Here is a 15,366-nt window from a genome sequence, read left to right as displayed (position 1 = left end):
AATCTTGAGTTGATAATGCTCAGAGGCATCTTGGAAACATGGCTAAAATAAGCAGGGAGAACGAGGAGGCAGCAGGATGCCTTCAGGGGCATGGTCCCAGCATTTGGCCCTTGGCTCCTGCTTGCTCTCCAGTACTTGGTTGCTCAGAGATAGGCAAGGAGATGTGCACACAAGGGCGATGGGGGTGGGGGGAGATGAGCCTGTGCCTGGCAATCCACTCAGGCATGCAGGAGGGGCGGTAACATTGTGGTGCCTGGCTATGAGGTGTGGAGCTGGGGCACCCCATCCCAACCCACACCTGCTGGTGTCTTGAGGGTGTGTTGGTTCTCACCATGCCATCTCTGAGCTCTGCCGTTCTCTCCTGCAGCCATTGCCCTGCTGAAGGACAGGGAGCCGGGGGCTTTCATCATCCGAGACAGCCACTCCTTCCGGGGAGCCTATGGCCTCGCCATGAAAGTCGCTTCTCCGCCTCCCACGGTCATGCAGCAGAACAAGAAAGGTATTGTGTGCCCTTCTCCTTCCCACGCCGAGATGCTTTCCATCGTTCAGCCGGGGTGAGCGGGCAGCTGGGGCTGCTGAGCCAGTCATGCCCTTGGGTATGTGCCGATGTGGCAGGATCCTTGCCTCCCAGGGCACAGGGAGGCACCAGACACCCTCTGCCCTGAGCTGTGGAGGGCGCAGGAGCACCTATGTCTTGGGCTTTGGTGTAATGAAATGGGCACAGCCTCTCCAGCCCACCAACACTGTGGGGGAGCTTGGCTTGGGGTTGACCCTGTGCAAAGGGGCAGGTTTGAGGAGAGTGTGTGTCGTGTTAGGGACCCCTCCCTTGAGCTGGAGCACTGGTTTCCTAATGGGGCTGCATAGTAATAGGAGGGTGGCTCTGGTGTGAAAACATCTCATCTCTTCCCAGGAGATTTGACTAATGAGCTGGTGAGGCACTTCCTCATCGAGACTAGCTCACGAGGTGTGAAACTAAAAGGATGTCCCAATGAGCCTAATTTTGGTAAGTGCCCCCAGTGTGCTTCCCACATGTGGGGTTGGGTTGGGAGAGCCTTGCCTTTGCCAGACTGTCAAAGCAGAACTGTTGGGTGTCTGGGAGAGCCTATTACTGCCTCTTGTTCCTGTGTAACTGCATCCTGTGGGCATTTGGAGCCTCTAAGTTCTTGCACACTCATGAGAACACACAAATGTACCTGTATGCATAGGTACATACCTGTCTACACACACATGTAGGACAAATGATGCTGCTGGGCAGGGTGGAGGGTGGGGGCTCCCCTTCTTTCATTTATCTCATGGCTAATGTTGTCTGAGGAGCAGCACGAAGACCTTTGTCTCATTTGTTGTTCCTAAAGTGGCCCTGGCATCTCTGTCCCCTCCCTGAGCCCTCTGTGGAGAGCTACATGGTGGTTTCAGTGAGAGGAATTGCCACATGTGGCATTAGGACCATTAATGAAGAAACCCACCTAAAAGCCTGTTTCCATCCACCCAGGGCAATGCTGACCTAATCAGGGAAAGCTGGAGTTTCTTGTTCCTTTCCTTGGTTAATGGTTAATCGTACTTTGGATTGTGCAGTTCCACAGCCTAATGATTTTTCAAAAGGATCATTGTATTAACCCAGCAGGTGCAAACAATTCTTCATCTGGCAACACTGGCCCTATGCTGACCATCTTCCCTCTCTCCCCAGGCTGTCTCTCGGCACTGGTGTACCAGCACTCCATCACGCCCTTGGCCCTGCCCTGCAAGCTGGTCATTCCTGACCGAGGTAAGAGCAAGGAGCAGAAGGCATTGCATCTGTCCCCACAACCTGCAGGGAGGGGGTAGGTTTCCAAGCAGGGAGCACCAGTAACCATCCCATGTCTTCTAGATCCGATGGAGGAAAAGAAAGACTCTATGTCAGCCACCAACTCAGCCACGGACCTCCTCAAACAGGGTGCAGGTGAGTTGAGAGGGGCAGTCGTGGGGTGAACATGGCTTGGAGTAGTGGCTGACCCCATGCCTGTTGTCTCCCTTTCCAGCCTGCAACGTCCTCTTCATCAATTCAGTGGAGATGGAGTCTCTGACAGGCCCCCAGGCCATCTCGAAGGCTGTTGCTGAGACACTGGTGGCTGACCCCACGCCCACAGCTACCATTGTTCACTTCAAAGTCTCCGCACAAGGCATCACCTTAACGGATAACCAGAGGAAGTAAGAGCCTCCACGGTCACATATCTGGCCAAAAGCCAATGTTGGCTCGTTCCCAAAGCCAACAGGGCTGTGATTCAGGAAGTGTGTTGGTGAAGGATGTTCCTGGGATGGCATCACCCTGGTCATGGACATGGCTGGGATTTGTCCTTGACTCTTGGAACATCCTGTAGGAGACCTATGGCAGTGTTCCCTGGGCTGGTGGAGCTGGGTTGTGGTGGGAGAGTGGTGGAGCCTCCCTGGCCCTGACATTCCCTGCTTTGTGTTTCAGATTGTTCTTCCGAAGACACTACCCCCTCAATACTGTCACCTTCTGTGACTTGGATCCCCAGGAACGAAAGTGAGTGCCCTAACCTGGGGGGAGCACGTGACCCTTGCCCCTTTCACTCCTGTAGCCTCCTGGGATGCTTGGAGCAGGGTCTTTGCTTGCTCTCTCCCCTGCTCTTGCGGAGAGCAGCAATGCTAGGTCCCCTTGGATACTGTGGGGGAGTGCCAGCTTCTTCTGGTGACTTTTTGGTGTCTCAAGCACTTTCATGCTGAAGGAGAGGTGCATCATTTTTCCATAAAGCCAAGCCTATGCAAAGCCAGACTGGCCTTCCACCATTGGTGTGGTGGTCCCCATCTTGGCCCTGTCTCTCTGTGGGGTGCAGGAGGGACCATCCCTCACACCTTCTCTTTTCCTTGCAGGTGGACTAAAACTGATGGCAGTGGCCCAGCCAAGTAAGTACTTTCTGTGCTTCCAGCAGATTCCTCCCAGCTGCTGTCGAGGTGGCTTCTGCCTGTTTGGGCATTGGCTGGGAGATGCCCTGTGCAGGGCATCCTGGCTGTGTGTGAGATGGGCTCAGCTCCTCACTGCAGGAGTGTTTCACCCAAGCATGAGAGTATGGTCTTGGGGACTCTGGATGCATCTTTCAGCCCCAAATTGCTGGTCAGAGCAGGCATGTGTCTTGCTGAACTGACCAAACTGGAAGCTCTCCTGACAGAGCCACTGGGAACCAGCTTACGGAGCAGAGCTGGGGTTATGCTGATGGCCTGTGAGCTGCTGGTCATCTCTTCCTCTTCTTCCTGTCCTTCCTGTCCTGACCCATGGGAACACAGAGCTGTTGACTGAACCCATTTCCAGGGGCCAGCTCCCACTAATTTTAGCCATTGTGTTAGCAAAGGGGTTTTTATTAGGATGTCCAGCTGCTGTGGTATTTCCCCTCCCCAATTAGAAATGCCGTAGCCTGGGCCTGTCTCACATTCTGTTCCCCCTGTATTTATAACTTGAGTTTGCACATTCTAATTAAAAAAAAAGAAGGGACATTTTATTCATCAGGGGGGAGACAGACAGAAATAACCAGATGGTCTCACTTAGCTTCCTGTGTCCTTGCATGGCCTTCATCTCCAAGAGGGTCTACCCCAATGCCCAGCCCATCACACTTCTGGCTTCAAGAGGCCAAACCAAGGCAGTGCTGTGATCATCTGGAAGGCCCCTTCCTGGGGACGAACTTGGGAAGGGTGGCAGAAGTGTTCAGAGCAAGGGTGGTTTGGTCAAGATATGATTGAAACCTGGCCTTCAAAGAAACTGCAGCAAAGGGAAGAGGAGGTGGGCCTTCATGCAGGCTGGTTTGGGATGTATCCCTCTGTGTTGTGAGAGGGGCATGTGAAAGAGGGGAAGAGGGCCAAGACCATGTTGGAAGAGGGTGGTGGTAATCCTTGTGAGAGCAGTATTGGCAAACCTTGTTGAGGCTCTTGCCTTTTCCCCACACAGGCTCTTTGGCTTTGTGGCCAGGAAGCAAGGGAGCACCACAGACAACATCTGCCACCTCTTTGCTGAGCTGGACCCAGACCAGCCAGCTGCAGCCATCGTCAACTTTGTCTCCAGGGTCATGCTTGGCTCCGGCCAGAAGAGATGAGCTGGCACTTGCGGGTGATTCTTGAATTTTGGAGAAGGACTTGGAGCTGATCCGAGAAGGAGTGCGAGGAAGTGCATTGTGGGAGAGGGAAGTGAATCGGGGGGGGAAAAGGGTTGGAATTTTGGAGGAAAACAGCAAACAACAAAAAAACCCCAACAAAACCCGTAAAAACTCAACACAAGCTAAACACACACGTAGAGGAACCAAAACCACGCACCCACAAAAGAGAGCCACAAAAGTCACGCCAGACAGGATGCATGTCCCATCGCAGGGAAGGTGACCAAAGCAAAGGCGGCAGTGAGAGGCGTGTTCCTAGCTTTCAGCATCACGGCCTCAAGTGGTGACTTCCATTTGGGACTGAATGCGGGACCATGACTGGTGTTTTCCATCTGGAAAAAAAAGAGGCAACTGGCAAAACCCATGGAAGAAGCTTCATCCCAGCAGCCCCATCTGCTGTGTGTTTGAACTGACCTGTAGGAGATAATAACATGGGCTGGGTCTATGGGACACCAGAGGAGATGCTCTCAGAAACCTTTCCTTGTCCAGCTGCAGAGGAGGGTCCTCACTGGTCCCTGCGCTTCCCCCAAAACCTGCTCGTGACCTGGCAGCTTGCTGGGGACATGGGGAAATTGGTCCTGAACCTTCCCATCCGTGGGGAGCTTGGCCATGGGCTGACCTTTGCTGACCCACAGCCCAGCATCAGTCACAGGTGAGAGGCTGTGAGTCCACCCAGAGAGGGGGTCGCGCTGTTTCTCCATTTCCCCAGGGGTTCTTGTGCCCCCCAGCATGCGAGGAGGTGTGGGGGTTCCTGCCGCCCTGCGCCTGGGGAAGGTGGATACTCCCCAGGAACCCGGAGGATGCAGAAAGTCACCTCCTCTCCCATCTTCCCCTTTTCCCTCCCATCACTAGTCCTCTTGGGCAGTTTTCTCCTGCGGCCTGTCACATACTCTTAACACAAAAAAAGCAAAACAGAAAAGAAAGGAATAATTGTAATAATAATAATAATGATTATAATAATAGCGGATGCTGGCACGGGTGGGTTCCCTGTGCGAAGCAGCAGACCCGTGGCTACCCCTATCTAGCTCTTCGGAGACACGCAAGCGGTTTTTAAATTGCATGGACATTCAAGTTGCACGAAAGGCGAATGACTACAAGTAACTCAGGCGCTTTTTTCTCCTTTTGTTTTGGAGGCCATGTTAAAAAAAATAAAGAAAAAGAAGGAAGAAAACTAAAAAAAGAAAAAAGGAAGGGACCTGCAGTGGTTGGGCAGCTTTGGCTCAGTGGGGAGGTAACAGGTCCTCTGAGAGCCATCCCAGTTGACGCATGCGTACCCCCAAAACCATCTGGCTGGAGGCTCATGCCCCTCAAAATGCACCATAGTTTTGCAGTGATTTCAGTGCTGTCAGCTTTTCCCTTAGCTTTGGTAGGTGAGGAGGGCAAGTTGGGTGGAGAGAGGGGCAGAGGGCCCCTGTGCCACTGCAGGGGGAGAGATCATGGTGAGGGTGCAGCAGGTGGAGGTCCCAGCTCTATGGTGCTGGGGAGGGGGCAGAGGATGCTTCGGTCACATGTGCAGGTTTAGGGTAGGGGGAATGGTCCAGCTGGAGCTGTGGGGTCATTACTGAGCCCTCTGCTGCAAATATTCCCCCTGAGGGCTTTTTTGGGTGAAGTTTTCAGTGCAAAGTAGCCCAGATAGTCTTTTGGGGACAAAAATTAGAAACGTAGCACTGCAGTCCCCCGGAGAGCTTGTCTCCCGTGGACCACCCTTGCCTTGATAGCTATAGTATATATGCAAGCTATACTGACAAAATACTGTAAGCTAATGGAATTTTAAGGAGGAAAAAAAAGGTTAAATTTACACTCCAAAAATATTTATTTTTGCCATATTGCTTTCTGTGCATCATATCTCCCCCACTATATCCCCCCCTTCCCCTGCCCTGGGGAAACACCTGCATGTTAAAAGAAAATCCAGAGCAAGGCAAAATACAGATGGGGGAAGAGGCGGGGGCCCTGTGTCGGGGTGGCCGTGTGTGACCGGTGCGTGTGTGCGGTGTGCGCGCGTGTGTGTGTGAGGGGGAGTGAGCGGCGTGGGCGGCCGGACAGGGCTGCCAGGGCCAGAGGCTGTACTGATGTACTGAAGTGTGACAGGATGGGTAACGAGGAGTTGGTTGTGAGATGGTGGTGGGACAGGAGGTTCCGGGGGGGCTTTCCCCCTCCCCGGCTCCCTGGCCGCACAGATGCAGAGACCTTTTAATTTTTGATATTTCCAAAAAGTGATTCCCTCCTTCTGCGAAATTCAAGCGAGACAAGAGACGATCTCACCCGTAATCTCCTCACCCTGCCATTCACCCATCAGAGAAAACACTGTGTTTATAGATATATAAAGATATATTTTTGAAAGCCTCTATTTTTCAGACTTGGTTTTCTCACTGCTAAGAAAAGAGATGATAATAATGTAATTTTATTTTAATCTGCTGCCTTGGAAACTGGTGCTTGGAACTCCCATTCCTCTTTTTCTCCCCATACAAACGAAGCAGATCTAAGCACCCCAGAGATGTTGCGTAGAAGCCGACCCCAGCAGATACCTGCCAATAGCATCACGCCTGCTTCGGGCCCTGAGCCTCTCATGGCTTCCCCACTAACCCACTAGCTGAAAATTTAGACCGTATCCAGATCTCAAACACTAACAAAATCATCTGATAATTGTATTATTTTTTTAACACACAGCTAATCACCTTCCAATGATGTAGCCGGGTGTTTATCAGCTCCCTTTAAAGGCACTTTGTTTCCCTTTAGCTCCTTTTTAAAATAAGGTTTTAAGGTGTAACAACCCTTTCTGTCCCCGGGAGAGACCATCAGCAGCATTTAGGATTGCCCAGGTCCTGGGGCTGATGGGGACCTAGTGTTGATATTTTTTCCTTATGAAAGGGACAGAAAATACTCTTTTGGGTTTTTTTCTTTTTCTTTCTTTTTTTTTTAAGTGCAGTCATGCTATTTGAGATTCGAGCTTGCACGAGTTAAGCCCAGCATATGTTTCGTTGTAATCACACTGCCGTTGTCAGCAGCCGGATGGTATCTCTCTCTCGCTCACACACAAACACACACACAAACACATCCCTCCTTCCTGCACAAAGAACTGCATATATTCTTGCCAAAGATATCCTTAAAAACGCACTTTTCCCCACATATATATAGATAGATATATATTATTTTTTTTTGTGTGTGTAAATTTATTGTACGTGCCCTTTTTGTGTCAGTTTGTTCTTTGGAGAAGCCCGTCCTGCCTTTGCTGTCATTATTGCTGTCTATTGGGAAATGCTCCCTGGGGAGGTAATTTGCTGTCTGTCCCACTCAGTGGCACCTGCAATGCACGAAATATGGGGTTCCCATTCAATGGGGCTGCCTCTGGCTCTGCCCCTGGGAACTATTTTGGGAGATGATCCATGTCATCAACTGCTGATGGGATGCACCACTGAATGGTCTTCACCAGCCCCTCATCACTGGTGGAGACAGCGGAGCTCATGGTTTTGAGCAGAGTTTGGGGTTGCTCTGAATGCAACATTTGCTGGCTGCCTCCTGGTCAAATTACACACGGAAAACAAACCAGGTAGGGAGAAAAACCCAACCCAGCCTCTGGGCATTGATTTTTCAGTGAATTCAACCACCTGAACCAAAGCGCAAAGTAAATCCCCACCCAGCAGGTCGGGCAGGTAAAGAAACCAGTTGCCCCGAAAACCCCAGACAACAGCATCAACAAAAGGCAACCCTTCCCGTTGGAGCAGGCAGGATGATCAGACAGCAAAGGAGCCCGCAGGGGCTTGTTTCATTTCGTTCGTTTGTTTTGCAAATTGCGAGGTTGGTTTGGGGTTACTAATTTTTTTTTTCTTTTCCTTAAAAAGGAAAAAAAAAAAAAAGGAAGCAATATGACGTTTCTGTTGGCGGATCCTGTGCCGCCGTGTTATGCGTGGGGTTTTTTTTTTTGTTGTTGTTGTTGTCTTTGTTACTTTGGGAATGTTACAGATTTATTTGCTAATCAGTGTTAACAAACAGTTTCAAACTTTTAGACTTGCCCATTTCTGTGTATTTATATAGATGGAAAAAAAATACATTATATTTTGTATCTTTATGCCCATAATGTTGTCGTGCGTGTAAGGATGACTTCGGTCGCACCATGTCCGTGTGTGAATGTCACTCCGCTGTTGTCTTCCCATTGTACAGATGTTGGATTCTTTGCAGTTCATTGTATGGCTTTATAAAGTGGTAAAAAACAACAAAAAAAGAACCAGTTATATAAAATATACTGTTGCTTGGAATGCCAGCTTGGTGTTTGGATTGCTGGAAATGTATCTTGAAATTTAAGGGAGCATAGGAATAAATGCTCTTGTTTTTTTTGCACAGGGGAAAAAAAAACCCAAACCCAAATCAAAAGCTGGCGGGTGCTGTGTTTTCTCCAGGCTGTCGTTCCCCCTGTTCCTCGATGGCAGATCGGGGCCCCCCGGACAGACGCCGGGTGGTGGGTGTGGGAAGAAGGAGGGGTTGGGCTGCTGCTTGTCAGCCTCCAGCCGCAGCTTGTGTTCACCAGATGCTGGCTAACCAGACAGCCCCCAAACTTCCGACATGGCTCCAGCTCCAGCCTGGGCTTTTGTTTACCAGCAGGGATCTCTCCGGCTTGCCCTGCAGCCACTGGCTGCTTTTCAGGTCCTGTTGCTTTTTCCCAGGTTGCCTTTAGGTGCTGTCTGTCCAGCCCTGGGCATCCCTTTTGAGTCCATCTCCCGCAGGGGAACTGGATAGGATGATGCTGGTATGGGTTCTTTGCCTTTGCTGAGGTGGTGGTTTGGGCTCTGCTCCCGTTAAATCCCACTCTCTGTGCCTTTCAGAGCCATCCTGCTCCCTTGTGCCTGGCAAAACTTCCCCCAAAGTCTCAGGGCAGGCTTTTCCAGCATTTGCAGAGCAATTCCCAGCATCTGTCAGAACAGTCAGCCCCTGGCTCTCTGGCTCCACTCCTTCCCCTCCTTGCTGAGTTGGTGGCCAAGACCCAGCCCCCGGGATGGATTGAGTTTAATTATACAAGAAATATCAGCCAGAGCAGCGGCAGTTTCTCTGGCGCCAGCACTGCTGCGGCTCAGAGGCTCAGAGTTTCTCCCGGGAGCCGGCAGCACTAAAAATACCTCCTGCCTCTCTCTAAAATAGCTGCAGGGCGAGGGGCGGATTGAGGGGACTGCTCGTGCCGAGACCCCGTGCTGTGGGGCTTGTGCTGGGAGGCAAAGGCAAGAGAGGTAAAAAAAGAAAGGGGCGGAGATGGAATGGTTTCTGGCCCTCCTGAAATAGCTGTGAGGCTGTGGGTGGGCACCCAAGCGACCAAGTGCCCTCCAAGTCAGGCTGCACCATGGGACCTTGTGAAGTACCTGTCATCTGCCAGCCTTGGCCTCAGTTGTCCCTCATCTACCCGCAAGCAAGATGGGACCTGCAGCCTCCTCGCCCTTCCTGACACTTCAGGGATGGTCTTTTCTTGCCATCTTCTCTTAGTTTTGTTTCTTCCCTGATTCCTGCTGGAATCAACTCCCCAGGACCCAGCACCAGCCACTTGCCCAGTCCTGCTGTTCCTGCCTGGCTGGGATGGCCACTGCTGAGTATCCCTGGGCAGGGAGGAGAGGCAGTGAGTGCCTGGTGAGGTGGCACACACGGACTATTTGTTGCAAGCCATAAACTGCCTTTCATTCCCCCCCGCCTTTTCTGCAGTTAATTCCCTATTTCCTTTCCAAAATTCCTCCGGAACTTCTGGTTTGTGTTTTTCCTCAACATGTTCTTATCTGCCACCCATTTCCCCTCGCCAGCTCTGACAGCACAGGCTTTTCAGGGGCTCTCTCTTTGCAGCTTGCTGCTGTACTCAAGCCAGGCTTGTGGTTCTGGTGTGACCATTGGGAAAGGCAGGTTCCACCAGCTCTATGCTGGGAAACCTTGCCCCCATTGCATCTCCCCTTGTCTATCAAGTCCTCACCTTCAGGTTCCTAAACCAGTGTTTGTTTCTCATTTCAGCCCCAGCTCTGGGGACCCAGGGCCATCCAGGGAGTGTTTCTTGTGGGGCTGTGAAAGGCGGCAAAGTTTCTCTCTCCTCTCTGCCTGCTGTTTCAGGAGGAAAGGCTGGGTATGCTGTCAGGCAGTCAGGAAACCCTGGGTTGAGAAACCCTGGTGGTGGGTTTGCTCCCCTCTCACCTCGTTATTTTTGGTTGACTAAGCTATAAGCAACCCTCAGATCTGGAGAAAAACTAGGGTCGTGGTGGTGGGGATGGGGCAGTTTCATCTCCTTTCACTTCTTTTACTCTTTCCCAGGCTTCTCAGCAGTGCTGGGTACCGCTCAGAAGTGTCCCCAAGGGAAACACGTATGATACAACATGGCTTTTCCTGAGGATCATGTCTGGGCAAAGGCCAGGAACCAGACAAATTCCACAGGGTGGGAAGGGCGGAGCAGACCTGATGTGGGCAAAAGCCACCTGGGGCTGGTGTTGCCTGTGCTCATGCTATGCCTATGGGAAGAGAAGTGTCTCCTTGTGGGCTGCAGACCCTGCTGTGGTGCCCAGGATGCTGCTGCTGAGTTACTGCTTCCCTGGGTGGCTCAGCCACTGGGTGCAATGGGGACATTGAGACCCACTGATGGAAAGGCAAAGAGCCCCTTGCCCAGCTGTCTGGGGTTCCTACGGACACACAGACCGGAGCTGAGTTGAGCAGCACCAGCAGATGAGTGCTGCCATCCAAACCAACAGGGCCTGGCAAAGTCCATAATAAGAAAAGGTGGTAAGAAAAGACAGCCCAGAAATGACTCTGGGGGCTTCATCATCATCCCAGGAGGATGCTACTGCTCAGAGAAGGGCATCAACATGCAGCCTGTGGTGCAGGAATTACCCACTCTCCATGGCTGTGGCGGACAGGAAAAGACAACAGAAAGGAATTTGGGTTAAATATGGAATAAAGAGGGACAATGTGACACTTCGGAATGTTTATTTGGAGAGGGAGGGGAGACAAAACCCTGGATGTGTTGGAGGGAGAGAGAGAAGGGAGGGAGGGAGGGAGGGAGGAGAGGGGCTGAGCTAGTCTCTCTTCAGAGCAGAGCTATTGGAGAAGGGTGATGGGTAGGACTGGGCTGTCCTTCTGCTTTGTGAGGTTCTGGCTCCCTCTACAGGGATGTGTCTCCAAGTGATGGAGGCCTTGGACCGCTGTGTGCCCAATGCTGGCTGGGCAGGAGGTGATGTCTCCTCACCTGCAGCCAGCTTCTTCTGTGGCTTCTTTCCTGAGCACACCTCTGAATTGTGTTCCTGCTGCTCTGCAATGGACACCTCGGTTTGTACAGGTGAGATAAGGAGATGTCCTGAGATGGAGAGATGCTCAGAGGCAGCTGGGTTTGTGCATTCCTGAGATAAGAGGGCTGGGAGCCAGCCCGGTTGCTGCAGGATGCGAGTGCAGTCAGGGCACCTTGAGCTGGGTGCAGAGCACTCCCAGCACTGCTGGTCCCAGACTTGGGTGCTTTGCACAGCCTCTACCAGAGCCTGCTTGTCTTTCACATGAGTGCAGCCCAAAGATGTCCCTGTACAGAGCTTCAGTGCCAGCAACTCTTACCACCCCACAGCAGTACCATGCAGCCTTGGCTCCCACAGGACCACGTAGTCCAGGCAAATCAGGCAGGCAGACTAATTCAAAAGCTCAGATGAGTCAAAGTAGCACTAGCCAGGTCCATTCTCCCTGGTTAGTTGATGCTCACCATGTCCAATGACATGCCCAGAGAAGGGCAATGAAGCTGGTGAAAGATCTGGAGCACAAGTCCTACGAGGAGCAGCTGAGGGAGCTGGGACTGTTTATCCTGGAGAAAAGGAGGCTCAGGGAGGACCTTATCACTCTCTACAACTGCCTGAAAGGAGGCTGTAGCCAGGTGGGGAACAGTCTCCTCCCCAGTTACAAGTGATAGGACAAGAGAAAATGGCCTCAAGTTGCACCAGGGGAGGTTTAGATTGGATGTTGGACTGGAAATTTCCTCACCAAAAGGATGGTCAGGCATTAGAACAGGCAGTCCATGGCAGCGGTTGAGTCACCACCCAGTGAGATATGTAAAAGACGTGTAGATGTGGCACTTAGGGACATGGTTACGTGGTGGACTTGGCAGTTCTGGGTTAATGACTCAATGATCTAAGGATTTTACAGTCTTAGGATCATTTAGGATCCAACCAAAATGATTCTATGATTTTATGTCATTGTCCTTCCTTGGATGCCCCTTGTGTCGGCAGTTTTAGGCAGACATGAAGTAGTGATAAATAAGAGTCCAGGCAGTCCCAACATGCTACAGCCAGGCTAAAGAAAGCAATGTGAGTCATGAAGGGATGTGAAGCAACTTGTTCACAACCTCTGTGCCCCAGCACAGGGCAAGGGGTTTTTTCTAACATGCTCAGTTGTTCTTCATTTATCACCTCACTCATGCTCTGCTTCGTGTCTTCTTCAAACTACCTCACTGATGGCCTCTAGCTGGCTGTACCCACATGTTCTTGGAACTGTCCTCTGCCTCTTCATGCCTTGATGGTCACACCCTCTTGCCTCTTGGCTGCCACCCCAAATTTGCCCTGTTTCATTGCTTTAACCCCCCCCCCCCCCCATCTTGACATAGAGCTCAGGCAGAAACAGGCATGAAGTTCATTTCCAGTCAAAACCAAGCCTTCCTCACACATCACATCACCTGGGGCTTGGGGCATCAACATGTCAGCATTATTCTCCCTTTGAGACAGCTGGTCCCAGCAGAAATTTCCCAGTTGAAGGCAGGGAAGAGAGTGTTTAGTCCCAAAATGGGGGCTATCCTTTTGGATTCCAGACTCCCCTCCTCTCCACATCTGGGCCTGCTAGAGTGAAAGCACAGAGGAATGTGCCTCAGTCCTGATGACACTGTGACAGCTGTGTGCCTTTAGCATGGGATTTCTTTCTAGTGGTGGTGACAAGGGGTTCTGCTCTGAGCTTTCCTGCCTGTGTCAGGGCAACAAACGTGTGCACTTTGTGATGGTGCTGGACAGCTGGGAGAGCGCTCTGAGAGGGCAGGTGTGAAACACACACAAGTGTGCTCACATGCATGTGTATTCACAACAGGTAAGAAAGACCTTTCTGATCTCTTTTCCCTCATCCCTCCTGATCCCAAGATTCAGTGCTATCTCCTATGTACCTCTCCTCTCTCTCCTCAAAAAAAAAAAAAAAAAAAAAAAAAAAAAAGAGAGAGAGAAGGAAAAGAAAGAGAGGAAGTAAGAAGCAAGCAAGCAAGAGTGCGGGGGAGGAATGAAATATTTGCAAGCTCATTGTTTTAAGCCTCTAACAACTGGATAAAACAAGCCACCAGTGAGCAGCTTCTCATGACTCTGCATAGTGCCCTTGCCAGAAGATCCAGGCTCTAATGAAAACAGCATGTGGGAGGGGAGATTGTGTTGAATCAAAGCAGAGTGCAGCAGCGACCTCGGCCCTGGCACAGTGCAGCTCTACTGGGATGCACTGTGTTCACTCGAGAGGGCTGGGGGCGGGGGGGGATAGAAAAGTGGTTTATTGCTGAGGCACCTCGTTGTCTTGGCTGTCTGTGGGGCAGCTGTGTGAGAGCACTCTCCTAATAGGAGATGCTTAGCAAATGCCCTTGGCTTTGCTGAGATCTCAGTTTTTCCAGTGCTGCTGGGTAGCTTTGTTGAATCAATCTTGCCTGTTCCTCCAGCTGGGAGAGCAGTGGGAAAACACTCACCCACTAGCTTCAGGGTAATCTTGAAAGGCTTCTGCTCTTGTGGGCTCCCTCTCTGGCCTTGGATTTTGCAAGTGCACTTGGTTGAAAAGGGCAAAAACAAGGAGGAAAGCCTGGGTGGAATGGGAGAAAATCGTTATGGTTATTCTCCCTTTGAGACAGCTTGGATTGATCTCAGGACATGAGGGGGGTCTCTATGGTCCCTCCAGGGTTTTACTGTGGTACTTTGGGGGGTCCCTAGGAGACGCCTCACTTGTGCTCACTCAGGGTGGGAGGGAAAAAGTGAGTCCCTGTGCACAATTTGCTTAATGGTGTTTTTAAAGACCTTTTATGTATGTTCCCAGCCCTTGTTTCTGGCACTTCAGGGAAGACGCTCCTCTTGCTCCTCAGCTGGGGAAATGGTGCTCAGGGGCCACTGGGACCCTCCACAGCTGTGAGAAAAGGCTGTTTGTGGAGGCAGCAATCTCCCCGGGAGCACCGGAAAGGTTTGTAGGACATGCCTGGGATGTCTGGGACGTGTGGAGCAGCCAAGATGACATTTTGGCAGAGTGCCGCTCAGTAAGACGTGAGGAGAAGCAGGAACCTGTGCCAAGGTCCTATTTTAAATCAGGCTCCTTGAAATCTTTGATATGGATAGCAGTGGAGATAGGTTTTCACATGTCTTTATAGCTCACACTTCCATGTGAGAGAAACCTCAGCCTTGCCCTGTCAGGCTGCTCGCTCCCTCAGCCAAGCAATGGCTGTCCTTCATTCCCAAGGACCCCCAGCTCAGGCTCAGCCCCTCTCAGAGGGAGATCCTAAATACCTTCCAGACAGGAGAAAATGCTTGGCTGTGAGGTTTTTCAGAGCTCTGGTGCTCATTCCTGGCTTCCCTCCTCTTCACACTGCTGAGAGCTAGGGGGACACCCTCTCTTTAGACAAATCAGAAACTGCTGCATGAGGGAAGGAAAAATGACTGTACGGAGCATGGGCTGTGAATTCAGGGACCCTAAACATAATCCTCCTGGGCTCACAAGCCCCCTCCGAGGTCAGCATCCTGCTGTCCCATTTCTGCTCTCTCTCTCAACCTTCAACATTTAACCAAATGTCCTCTCAGAGCCGCTAGTCCTTGGGGAACATCTGTGGTGGAGATGGTTTGGTTACGCAAGTCCCAGGCTGATGCTGGAAATCTGAGCTTTTGTGGCTGCTTTCCTCTGGTCTCCCCAGATGCTCTCCCACACTTTTTTGTTTCTCTAGTTCTGTGGGACTTTTTATAATTCCGGGACGGAACCCATGCACGTAGAAGGTGCTGTGCTCGGAATGTAGGCGCCTTCCCTGCGCCTCCCTGCCAGCGCTATGGGTTCACACCACTAGAGGGCGGCCGGTCCCCACCGATGGGATTGCTGGAAGCAGGAGAAGGGAGCAGCAATCCAAAGATGAGTGCAAACAGCTTGGCTAATGGAGCTCTGTGTGTGTGCGTGTGTATGTGACAAACACTTCCTCTCCTGTAGGCATTTCTTCCGGCCCGGGGCCAGCTTTCCAGGCTTGGTGCTGCTCCTCTTATAG

The 15,366-nt window shown here is 51.4% G+C and overlaps 1 protein-coding gene across 11 annotated transcripts in view; it reads left to right on the top strand.

Moving 5' to 3' along the window:
• The window catches only part of TNS1 (tensin 1), a 68,974-nt gene extending 60,580 nt beyond the window's left edge, over positions 1 to 8,394 (top strand). For all 11 annotated transcript variants that reach the window (XM_039554587.1, XM_039554590.1, XM_039554589.1 and 8 more), the window contains 8 exons: positions 368 to 499; positions 911 to 1,003; positions 1,685 to 1,762; positions 1,865 to 1,936; positions 2,016 to 2,184; positions 2,453 to 2,521; positions 2,869 to 2,901; positions 3,935 to 8,394. In XM_039554587.1, the coding sequence (XP_039410521.1) occupies positions 368 to 499; positions 911 to 1,003; positions 1,685 to 1,762; positions 1,865 to 1,936; positions 2,016 to 2,184; positions 2,453 to 2,521; positions 2,869 to 2,901; positions 3,935 to 4,079 (791 nt within the window). In that variant the 3' untranslated portion in view covers positions 4,080 to 8,394. The remainder of the gene's footprint in view (positions 1 to 367; positions 500 to 910; positions 1,004 to 1,684; positions 1,763 to 1,864; positions 1,937 to 2,015; positions 2,185 to 2,452; positions 2,522 to 2,868; positions 2,902 to 3,934) is intronic.
• The last annotated feature ends 6,972 nt before the right edge of the window (positions 8,395 to 15,366 follow it).

This window comes from Corvus cornix, chromosome 7 (assembly GCF_000738735.6).
Source record: "Corvus cornix cornix isolate S_Up_H32 chromosome 7, ASM73873v5, whole genome shotgun sequence".
NCBI classification, from domain to species: Eukaryota; Metazoa; Chordata; class Aves; order Passeriformes; family Corvidae; genus Corvus; species Corvus cornix.
This window is presented reverse-complemented; position numbering and strand designations above follow the sequence as displayed.